Source organism: Labrus mixtus, chromosome 13, assembly GCF_963584025.1.
Source record: "Labrus mixtus chromosome 13, fLabMix1.1, whole genome shotgun sequence".
Taxonomy (NCBI): Eukaryota; Metazoa; Chordata; class Actinopteri; order Labriformes; family Labridae; genus Labrus; species Labrus mixtus.
Genome location: NC_083624.1, coordinates 16,621,577 through 16,633,402, shown reverse-complemented (window position 1 = coordinate 16,633,402; position 11,826 = coordinate 16,621,577). Strand labels below are relative to the sequence as shown.

Below are 11,826 nucleotides of genomic sequence, written 5' to 3'. Positions count from 1 at the left end.
TCTCTAAATGCAATATATTTAGGGGACACATTTTTTAGTTCATCAGTTTGTTACTGATGACACATATTCACAATATCTATTTAAAAAAAGAAGGAAAAACTACTTGTGCACAGTGACAGGCTCTCAGAGTTGATCGAATACACAACATCATTTTGCCCAGGGCATGAATGAACGTGCACTCCCTCTGTGTGTCTCTCGCTCCTCTTGCTCTCTCTTTTTGTGTCAGGTATTTATTGTGTTATACCAGTGTTTTTTGTTTTTGTGTTTAATTGTTAACTTTACCTTAGTATTTTTTAATGTGGGTGAATAATCCCACGTTGAGTGGCCAGACACGGAAATAAAGATTAATTAGTTAATTAATTCATAATTTCTAAGAACACCTGTTTCCAACCTTCACCCAACCAAACAACAACAACAACAAACCCTAAGGTTTCCAGCAAATAAGTTACAAATATGAGCCTTCAGATGCTTTAATAACAAATACTTCATGGTATTAATGGAACAACATCTCAGTGTTATTGTAATTATGAAATGATATAGGTTCTAATTTCCTGACACGAATATCATGAATTAATTAAAATATCTTAAGTTCTTCTTCAGTGAATGAAACTCCACTTAAACTTAACTTATCTGAACGTTTGAAATGTTCTGTAATTTGATCATGAACTCTTTTTTATCGTTCAGATAACCGGCTTTAATTTCATGAAAATAACAACTACACAAAAGTATCATCATGAACGTTTTTTTTTTAAAAGTTAGATATTACATTTTTTGGTAACTTATACTATTTTTATTGTATTAAACGCCGCCCTGGTCGTTTTATATCTTTATAATTACCTAATTGTTTTTTGTTGTTGTTCATTTTGACAACATAGTGGATATCTGTTTATTTCGTGTCAATTCTCGCTTTGAATGTTATTTTTAAATAAAGTAGTAGATGAATGTCAGATTCTATCGACTGGCTTTTAGTGTGACGTAACAGAGGTGTAGCCTTGCCAACCTGTTACCGGTAAACGTTCCCTTATTCCTGTCTCACCTCACGCGCTCATTATGTTGTGAGCGTGCATGTATGTGTGTGTGTGTGACTTTCATGTTTCCTGGATATGAGGTGAACGAGGCCCGTCCTCAACTTAAAACGAAAGTCAGAGGGGGAAACACGTTCACATGCTGAGGGAGGCTGACGAGGAAACAACGCAGAGACTCAGGTAACACAGACTGTATGAGGAGAACCTTATCACTGTTTATCAAACATAGAAATCGGCTATCACATGCTCTATGGTCATATTTGTATGTTCATGATGAGTTGCTGTGTGTGTGTTCAGTAACTCTCAGGATGAGCCAGTGGAAGCAGATTCAGCAGCTGGAGATCAGACTTCTTGAACATGTGGATTATCTTTACGATGATAACTTCCCCATGGACATCAGGCAGGGTTTAGCCGGCTGGATCGAGGCTCAGGACTGGTGAGTCCAAGCCTTTCTTTTACAACCTTAAAATACTGTATCACATCACCACAATTACTGAAGGATTTTATATTTATACATTTACAGAGAAAAAAATTGACAAAAAGCACTGAAGTCAAGCAAGAGATAGTTTTGGTTTCTTGCAAATTTGGCAGATTAACCCTTTAAATTAGAAGATGGGAATACTGAAGCATGTTCTGGGACTGGGTAAATAAATATGTTCATGTTTTTTTAAAATAAACATACAGATGATACCCGCCTATGAAAAGTACAAGATGTTTTTAAAGAAAAATATCATCGCCAAGACCTCAACAAAGAAATAAAATACAATCTCTATAATCTCTCAGAAGAAGAATTTTATTATAAGGTTGACAGCTAATCTAAGGACCCAATATTTTTACATGACAGGTGGAGGCAACTTATCCTATAGTTGTTTATCTAACGATTAATTAAATTCCTTTACAGTTATTTCTGATGTGTTTTTATCTAATTCATTGTTCAATCAGAATCAGAATCGTTTTTATTGCCAAGTACATTTTCACATACAAGGAATTTGTTTTAGTGCAAAAACAGTTAACAAAGGAAATTAAGCAAAAATAGCAAAAACCTAAATAAAATAAATGTAATTAAAATATAATTATATATATTATATATTATAATAATATATAATAGAGTATTAGAAATAGAAAAACACAAAAGGTACAAAAGGTGCAGTATTCAAAGTCCAGTAAACATTAATGTAACGCATAAAAACAGTTCCAGCCTTCACATTACTGTCATGTTTTCTGACTGTGGGGCTGATGAGGGTCTGTGTTATGTGGGGGGGAGTAGGGAGTAGGGAGGGCTGGGACCTGGTTCATGAGGCTGGCAGCAGACGGGACGAAACTGTTCTTGTGGCGAGAGGTTTTGGTCCTGATGGACCGCAGCCTCTTGCCAGAGGGGAGAGTCTCAAACAGTCCATGTCCGGGGTTAGAGGGGTCGGCCACAATCTTACCTGCACCACGAGATGGTAGATTGCAGATTTACCCAAATTTTGAGAACTTTCATGTTTTATTCCTAGTCAGAAGACCTGAGGGGTCTACTGGTGAAGTAGGGATGGAGCAGGTCAGAGATATAAACAGTGTCTGATCATGCAGGGCTTCATTATAATGTGACTCATTGGAATCCAATGCAGAGGAATTATCACACTTGCAGCAGCATTTTGAATCGTTTGTAAACAGTTGAGGGAGGACTTACTGGTGACAAGGGAATTGCAAATAGTTTAGCATGCACCTGTTTGGGCAAGAGAGGCAGCAGGAGAATTTATTTTCTTTGTTCCTTTATTTGTTTGCTTGCTTTGATTTCAACATCTTCTAATTTACAAACTAAACAGTATGCAGTGAGTTCTTCATCTTTTCCTGGAGGTCTCCTGAACGTCACCTTACCGTCTGTTTTTCAGGGACTCAGCAGCGAACGATGAGTCGATGGCGACCGTGTTGTTCTCCAACCTGCTGTCCCAGCTGGAGCGAGTGCGCTCACAGGAGCAGAACTTCCTGCAGAGACACAACATGAAGATCATACAGCAGCAGCTACAGGTGTGACAACATCTTCTTTATACCTTCATATCCATTTATCTCATGATCAGAACTAACTCTGTTTCAATAGGAAATATTTTTTCCCCCTTTTTACGAGCACTCTGATATATTAAAAATCAGCTTAGCATGAGTAAACTCGTCCATTTAAATGTACTTCCTAGTTTTTAATGCACGTTGTATTTCACTCGCGACTCTAGTTCTAGCACGGGAGCAATCAGACTCTCCATTAATCAAACCTCAAACATTAAAACACCTATCAGTGAAAGTCTGACATAAAGAGTTTCCTGAATGCCATAAACCACTTTCACTCTAATGTGCATCTTATTGGAAAGCATACGCATGTAAACAAACAGCATCAAAGAGAAACTAAAGGAAGTGCTGCAGCAATGGCAAAGGAAGTATCAAAAGCAAATAAGACACTTATGACTGTACAGAGGATCACTTTACCTGCATGATTGCATTGATTTATATGATCACAAAGGATGTAAGAAGGAAAACCTTTGATGTAAAAGCAACAGAGGAACCCTACTTTTGCTCTAATATTGCACCAAAGATGTCATGCTTGGCATCAAAGAAAAGGCTTCATGCTCCATTGTGAAAAAGGAGGTAGGTATACGCACATCATGTAGGTGCAGAGCCGTGCAAAATCAGCAGACCGAGGAAGAAGAAGATAGGCCCGCACACTCGCTCAAATGAGGCAAAGAAGTTTTAATTCATCACAGCATTTCGACCAGAGGTCTTCTTCAGGTGATCAATTTGCTCCATTTTGAAAATACAAATCAGCCATAAACTGTCGATGCAACAGTCGCATTGAAAATATCTCTTAAAGGGGGGAGGAGTAGTTCTGTGGTCTGTGGTGTTCTGGAGGTGAGGTGAAAGGGAAGTAAAAACATAAAGGTTCATTAAGGATGGGAGTTACTTTGAAAGTGTGACAGTTTTTTGTAGTCTTTGAGTCACTGCCATTTAAATGATTCAGTGTCTTAAATGTCACGTGAAGAGCGGTAAGACTGTCCGACTACAGATATGACGTTTGGAGTTTTTCAGGAAGAATCTGCATTTATTGACTGAAAGTACTTCAGTCACCTTCATGTTGTGGAGCCTGCAGGTAGTAACCTTTTAGCGAGCGTCGAGAAAGTGCAGAGTTTGGTGTTTGAGCTGCACAGGATGCTTGGTGGATGTCGTTGGCCTCAGCACACGTTAAATTCTGTAAAAGATAAAAAGCTTTGCAGAACAAACCCGTGAGGCCCATACCGCTGTTTCCTGTGTGTCTGGATGTGTCAGAGTCAACAATTCTCAGAGGAAGTAGTTACTCCTGTGTGGTACTCAAGTGTGTTTGTGGGCTGTTGTTGTTGTTGCGATGTGTAAGTAGTGTATCTTAATCAAACAGAATCTTTTGAATGAAACCCTGTCCATCTGATATTTGATCAGTCGCTGGTCTTTATGGAGAGTTCATGTTAGATTAAAAGATATGGCTAAGGTCGGTCAATTCACAGCAAGTAAAAGGCAGATACCTTCCAGGGTGCATTGTCCGTTGATAATTTAGGTCACTACAAAAAGGGAAGCCAGCTTGTGAATGGAAGCTTTCAAACTCAAATGCTGGAAAACCAAAATCATCCGCTGCTTTTTAGAACTAAGTGTCATTGTGTTTCCTGTAATAAACATGTGTGTAGGTGTGTGATGATGGCGTCCTCCGTCATCATTCTGGCAATGATGCTGATGCCTGAAAACTTGGAGGCGAAGACAAAAAGTTTCCTCTCCTCGTAGCAGAAACTTTTTGTACTCCTCTAAATTGATTTTTTTAATTAAAACCTGGAACAGAACATGCTGCAGAAAGCCAAACAAAGCACAAAATGCTTGAATAGACCATTTGCTTCATGTTTTACAACTCTAGCTAGCAGAGAAGCTTCAAATTGCAAGGAGGTCAAGTTGGGACTCTGCAAGGTATACTGGGGGAAATTTGATGACATTAAATTGTGAAGAATGGTGCACTGGATAGCCCAGCGTTATGTCATGCACCCCATGGGAAGAGGCTATAGTCCTCGTCGCAGGGGGATGTGGGTTTATATTTGACCTTGGCCCGTATCTGTGCGCCAGCCCCCACTCTCTCTTCAGCTGTCCTATCCAATAAAGGCAAAAATGCACCCCAAAAAGTGTAAAGAATTGGACAAATCCTTGAAATATTGCTGAATGATGAAAGCAGAATCTAAGCACTGATTTAACATGTTTGTCTAAACTTCAGTTTTATTAAAAAGATGACACCTAGTTATTTATTGGTTATTTTAAAAAGAGAACATCTGGGTTCAAACGGACTCAGAAGTATCTTCAGTCTCTTCGAGAATAGAGACAGATAAAGCAGTTGTATAACATCTGTGTTGTTGTGTCTCAGTATTTCACATGGACGGGCGGGGTTTTAGAGGATGTAGCATTGCACACTTCAGTGACGCTCGGGCCCCAATGCCACCCGAATACACTCTGATGTTTTGTTTTATCTTGAACCAAGCATACTAGGATGTTTGGTGCCTAAAGGACTTTGATCACAACACAAGAAAAAATACAACAAGAAAACAAAACAGTCACACTTTGCCACAGCTGAGGCACCAAAACTACCTGGTAAGGTTTAAGAAAGAAAGCTTTTAAATCAGGTTTTGGGCTCAAATATATTAAAGGTACAGGCCTCAGAATAGAGAGATCCACGTCTGAGTAAATTTGTGGTGCAGAACATAATTTAGTCCATTTAAATGTCAACATATTTTATTGTTACAGTTTCAAGAGTAATGCTAAACTTGGCTATTTAAAAGTACAAAACCATGTAGGTAAAGATCTTCAGCTAGCAGCTGTAGAAGCAGGATCCATTTAAAAAAAAGCTGAGAGTGTCTTCAAGAATCTATAATCACAAAAACAAATCATCTCTGTTGGAAGTTACAATTAGGCATAAGGTCTCCTGTAGGGTTAATCTTGGGGTGTCGGTAAAAAGTAAGTGAAGAGACCACTTAGTTTTGGCCATCTTATCCAAAAAGAGTTCAGACGAGACGTTGCAAGTCCAGCCAAATGTGCACCAGACACACAAAGACCTGTGTGATGCAGGATGTTAGGCACCGTTGCTGAATGGATTCCTGCATTTTTAGTGAAACTTTGGAGGTTCTGAGAAAATAATAGTGATGTCATTCGGTCTATCTCGACTGATTCAGACCACAAAATGACCACAGTAAGAAGCGGGGCGGCTGTGGTTCAGTGGTAGAGTCGGTCGTCTCTCACCTGGAAGGTCGGGGGTCTCTGCAGACACATGTCGACGTGTCCTCGGGCAAGACACTCAACCCCCAGTGGCTACCGCCGCTGCGTCAGTGGCGTGTGAATGTTTGTGATTTGTGGGATTAGTTAATACTGATGGACACGTTACACAGCAGCCTCAGCCAAAGTGTGTATATGTGGTGTGAATGTATAGGTGTGACCTGCGGTGTTAAAAGCGCTTCGAGTAGCCAGCGGACTAGAGAGGTGCTCTACAAGCTCGAGTCTATTCTGAGAACATGAACCAGAAGCTGGTGAGCAGACTGTTAGAGAGTGTGTATTTATTTAGAAATAAGACTTCAAGTAGCTCTAAGCACCTGATCGTCTTTGGTTTATAGTTTTTGTTTTCCGTTACAAATAATGTTTACTCCCTCAAAATGTCGTCCAAGATTCAAATGCACTTTACGGTTAAAGGCAATAACTGCCTGGAAATTAAACCGGTTGTACTCCAAAGCGTCTGTGCACTCCTTTGGGCAACATGCCACCTGTTTCCATTTTCACTATGACTCACAGACAGTGTGGCCTTTATGTGTTGCCAAAATCAAGTTTGACCTCATTCCTTTTCCTGATTAAATCGCTAAAGTACTTCCTGTAAACCTTGCACCTCTGAGAAGACCAATGATGACAAATACTCGATGAATCCTCCTCCTTCTTCTCCTCCTCCTCCTCCTCCTGTGTGGAAAATAAACAAAACCTTTAAACTCAACTCCACATATTCAAGAAGTCTTATCTCCAACTTAACGTGGACGGATTTTTCTTGGCGCTTTCAAGAAAGTGTAGTTCATGTTAAATTGCGAGAAACAAAAAACGATCACCTGAAGAAGACCTCTCGTCGAAATGTTGTGATCAATAAAACCTTTTTTTGTGGCATTTGAGCAAGTGTCCAGGCTTCTTTTCTTCCTCACCTTGCAGACAAAGACAAAGAAAAATAGAGAAGAAAAAGTAAACATTCAAATCCGAACAAAACAGCCGTGGCTACAGGAGTCCATTATCAGAGACGTTTATGTATCAGTTAGTCCATTAGCATTTCAAATTGTGTCATCAATCATCACATTCTTACTTCTCTAATTTGATTGGTCACTTTTTCCACAGAACACCTGTGTGTGTCATTTCCTACCATTGTTGTAAAATAGAGGAATAAGTCCTAGTTATTGTCTCTTACTTATGCTGTTGTGTCTTTCATGTCTTTAGTTTTCTTCCGTGTGTGTGCGAGTGTGTTTGTAACCTGGAACGTTCCCTTTGTGTCTGCAGGTGAAATACACGTCCACCCCCGCCATCATGGCCAGAGTTATCTCCACCTGCCTCAGGGAGGAGCGGCGGATCCTCGCCAGCGCCTGCATGCAGGAACAGGTTTGCAACATCTTCTCTCCCTCAGAGGGGAAAGTCCCTCTGCTTCATTAAAAACGCCTCTGCTCGTAAACACGAGCTGCAACCAGGAAGCTGGTGTTGTATTATCTACACTCCCACTTTCCCAACCGCTTCTTTTCTTCTTCGAGAAACTGTCACTGATTATGTAATCGGGCTGCTGCGAGGATGGCGGAAAAAACAAATGGATATGATGAATGCTGATACTGAATAATATGTTTATTTAAAGAAAGATGAACAAGAAAATGAATGAAGCAATGAATGAGTAAGATACGATGAGATGGGGCACTGATGGCCAAGCGGTTAGACCCGTGCATGGAGGGTACAGGCCTCGGCTCCTTTCCAGCATGTCATTCCCCACTCTGTCTCCTGATTTCGTACTTTGTCTACTGTCCTATATAGATAAAGGCAAAAAAGCCCCACAATTAAAAATCATAAAAGATAAGATAACAGTCTGTATTTGATCATAAGTATGTGAGCAGAAAAGAGAAACGAGGGACTAAAAGAAATATATTTTCCAACAGGGTCCACTGGAGAAATCTCTGCAGAGCTCTGTACAATTTGAGAGGCAGAAAAACATGGACAACAGAGTCGGGATCATCAGGGGCAGCGTGCAGGTAACTGAAACATCTTCAAAAAGTGACTTTTCTACATTTCATTGCTCTAACAATTTCCTGCCGCTGTCTAGATGATGGATCAGGCTGTGAAATGCATCGAGGACATGCAGGACGACTTTGATTTCCGCTACAAGACCCTTCAGTCACGAGGTACGCCCTGTGCATGCAAGGTGTGAAAAACATTTTAACTGTGGGATTTTTTCACTCTTGTGCAAAAAAAACCTCAACACAAACAAAGTGCTCCTTTCTACAAATGTGTTTTTTAATTTGTGTGTGTCTGTGTCTGTGTGCGTGTGCGTGTGTGTGTCAGAAACAACAGATAAGAACTCTGAGATGATGAAACAAGAGGTAACGAGACTGCAGGAAATGCTGAACAGGCTGGACTTTAAAAGAAAGGTATGAATCTAAATCATCGCCAAGTTTCTCAGGAATGTCTCCAAACATAAAAAGAACTATGAGAGGTATTTGAATCACATATATGCATACAAACAGCATGGCTCTGTTTCTGTCCTTCATTAGGAAATCCTGTCAAAAATGGACGTAGTGATAAAGGAGATCGATGACCTCATGACGTCTCAGCTCAGCCCGGAGCTGCAGGACTGGAAGCGAAGGCAGCAGATCGCCGCCATCGGGGGTCCGCTGCTCACCGGCCTGGACCAGCTGCAGAGCTGGTAATGTGAAGACTCTTAACTGAAAGCTTTATGTTCATGCCGTCATACATCACCGTCAATCTTTGAGCCCATCGGCTCTCCTCAGATGAAAACATTTGCCTCTGGGAACGTTGGAAACATATCCTCGATAATTCTGGTTAAGCCAGCGATCAGTGTTTAACAACTTCTAGCCAAGACTTCCTTCTCCATGCAGTCTTTATATTACAGACCTAAATGCTGTCATTTCTTAATCCATAACATCCCAGAGTAGCGCTCAGCTCAACAGCAGATAATAAGTCACACAGCGGCTTCACTTCAGCGGTACAAGCCTGAAAATGACACAAACTTCTTTTGATAAACTTAGAATTATCAGGTCTTAAGATTGCCTGAATAATAACATCATGATCCAGATTTGTGATCAATGTAAGCTTGTCAGGTCTGTTCTCAAGAAGTTCAAATGTTTGTTAAAAGGAGGTCAGATCGATCATTTCTGATGCAGCTCAATCTATTTCAATTCAAATCAGTTTTATTTGTATGGCACATTTCATACAAACGTAAACTCAATGAGCTTTACAGAAGACAAAGATAAACAAACACAATACAAACTAATTTTAAAAAACTTAAAACAACAACAAGAAACTGTCACTATAGAGTGCTCACAGGGACCATACACCAAACATATGTACACACACACACACACACATACAAAGATAAACTAGCAACCAAAGGCATGAGAGAAAAGCAATGTTTTAAGACCGCTCTTAAAAGAAATAAAATATCTAAACGCTGTCAAGCTGATTTTTCTCTCAAGATGAAACATTTGGTCTAGAATGGATTGTTAGCTGCACATTTGCACAGTTATTTTTCCTGCACACACTAAAGCCTGCTGATACGTGATTGGTTAATACTACTCACACTACAAATGTTCCACAATCAGAAACCAGAAAACATCTCATCTAAGTTTGGCCCTGTGTGTACAGATTCTACATCTTTTATATAGAATCTGCTCATAAAGATACTTGACAGTAAATGAAATAAGCCTCAATCTCTGTCTCTGTCCCCCTTCTTCACTCCTTTATCTTCCTCTCTCCTGTCCCCCCTCAGGTTCACTCTGACAGCCCAGAGTCTCTTCCAGATCAAGCGACAGCTGGACAAACTGGGCGAGCTTGTTGTGAAGGTCACCTACGAGAGCGACCCAATCCCCCTGCAGAAACCCCAGATGGAGGAGAGAGTCAAATACCTCGTCTACCACCTCATCAAGAGGTAATGGTCCAAAGGATGCATTGACACTGACATGTGCAAAGGACCTCCTCTTGTACTCTTAGCATTGAGAACACATTACAGAGAGGAGCTGAATACCCTTCAAACATAGTCGGAAGCTGTCAATGAACACGAGAAATGAATGTGAGGGAAAGTATAACTGTGGTTTGTTTGCAGCTCGTTTGTGGTGGAGAAGCAGCCCTGCATGCCCACACACCCACAGAAGCCCCTCATCGTCAAGACCGGAGTGCAGTTCACCACTAAAGTCAGGTATCATGATGTGACATGGTTTCATGATTTCGTTTGCTCCATTTAAATATTTAAGTCCTGTTTCAGCCTCAGTATTCATTCATAGAACACTAAGGGCCCGATTCATAAAGAATTGATTGCACCTGCTGACAGCACCATGAGTGGCACAGAAATAGCACCCGTCATCTGACCCGTTTCAGCACCCTATCCACTAAAGACTCTGCTCTTATTATAAACTGTTGCTAACACACACACTAAGATGTGCCTCTCCATGCAATCTGTTCTTGTTTCGCGTCTGAATGTGGAGGAAAGCCATCTGCACCTCAACTCTGCGCTGACGGAGATGATTTGTCAACACAAAGATGATGAGCTAGGGGGGGAGCGGAAGCTTTTTGAGAGTTTATTTTGGTGCTAGTCTTGAAAAAATGTTAAATTTGTTTCACTGTTTAGAACAAAGCTTCCTCTCTAAATGGAGCAAGCAGAAACAAAACAAAAGAAAAACTCACTTCCTCGTGTGCAACGGCTCCAAATTACTCCACAGATGGAGATGAAGTGTTTAGACATGCTGTAGCGTTTTGTCCACAGGGGGGGCGCCAAAATCAACATGAAATTAAATGTTCCTTATGGTGAAATATAATATGTATATTCTTTGTTTCTCCCAGACTCCTGGTCAAACTTCCAGAGGTGGATTATCAGCTCAAAGTGAAAACAACATTTGACAAGTGAGATTTTCACTTTCACTTAATAAATAAAGTGTGTGCAGCTATAAATGAATTCTATCTCTGTCTGCATTGTAATATTGAGGCTCTTCAGATGATGGTGGTCACTTATATTTGTCTGTGGTTTGTGTGTGTGCGTCTCTAGGGACCTCCCCCCTGGCAGAGTGTGAGTACAAACATCTTCACTACATGACAAAGTGCTGATGTTTAATTTGAGCACTGATAGAAACAGTGTAACACATTTTAACAGCTTTTAAAAACAGTGGCCAACAGTATATGACACCAGAATAATGACTTTAGACACAGTAGTCAGTGTTAATGCAAGTAGAAGAAGATTTCAACTACGTGTGTAAAGAGGAAAAAGCAAGTGTGCGCACTTCTGAGCAAAATGCATACAGGTGCAGGACAGAGAAAGAGAAAGATCCGCACACTGGAGGTGCTCATGGGGAGCTGAACAGCGTGCGGATGTTACTCTTTAACTATGTATGTAACCCCATTTCTGCAAATGTGGTGAAAAAGACCCCGTTGGTCATAAAATAAGAAACTTCACCAAGAAAATGTTACTGAAAAGACGTCATGATGTCACGCAGCAGAAACCTAAAAGGTTGTCCTTCACTGAAATAACAAAAGCAGTTTAAAGGAACAT

At 40.5% G+C, this 11,826-nt stretch overlaps 1 protein-coding gene across 1 annotated transcript in view; it reads left to right on the top strand.

Annotated features, from left to right (window-relative positions):
• Positions 1-1,048: 1,048 nt before the first annotated feature.
• The window catches only part of stat4 (signal transducer and activator of transcription 4), a 30,368-nt gene continuing 19,590 nt past the window's right edge, over positions 1,049-11,826 (top strand). Inside the window, exons 1-12 of the mRNA XM_061054667.1 lie at positions 1,049-1,205; positions 1,323-1,461; positions 2,900-3,035; positions 7,572-7,670; positions 8,210-8,302; positions 8,374-8,452; positions 8,613-8,698; positions 8,822-8,973; positions 10,057-10,215; positions 10,390-10,482; positions 11,124-11,183; positions 11,326-11,346. Of these exons, the coding sequence (XP_060910650.1) occupies positions 1,334-1,461; positions 2,900-3,035; positions 7,572-7,670; positions 8,210-8,302; positions 8,374-8,452; positions 8,613-8,698; positions 8,822-8,973; positions 10,057-10,215; positions 10,390-10,482; positions 11,124-11,183; positions 11,326-11,346 (1,106 nt within the window). The 5' untranslated portion in view covers positions 1,049-1,205; positions 1,323-1,333. The remainder of the gene's footprint in view (positions 1,206-1,322; positions 1,462-2,899; positions 3,036-7,571; positions 7,671-8,209; positions 8,303-8,373; positions 8,453-8,612; positions 8,699-8,821; positions 8,974-10,056; positions 10,216-10,389; positions 10,483-11,123; positions 11,184-11,325; positions 11,347-11,826) is intronic.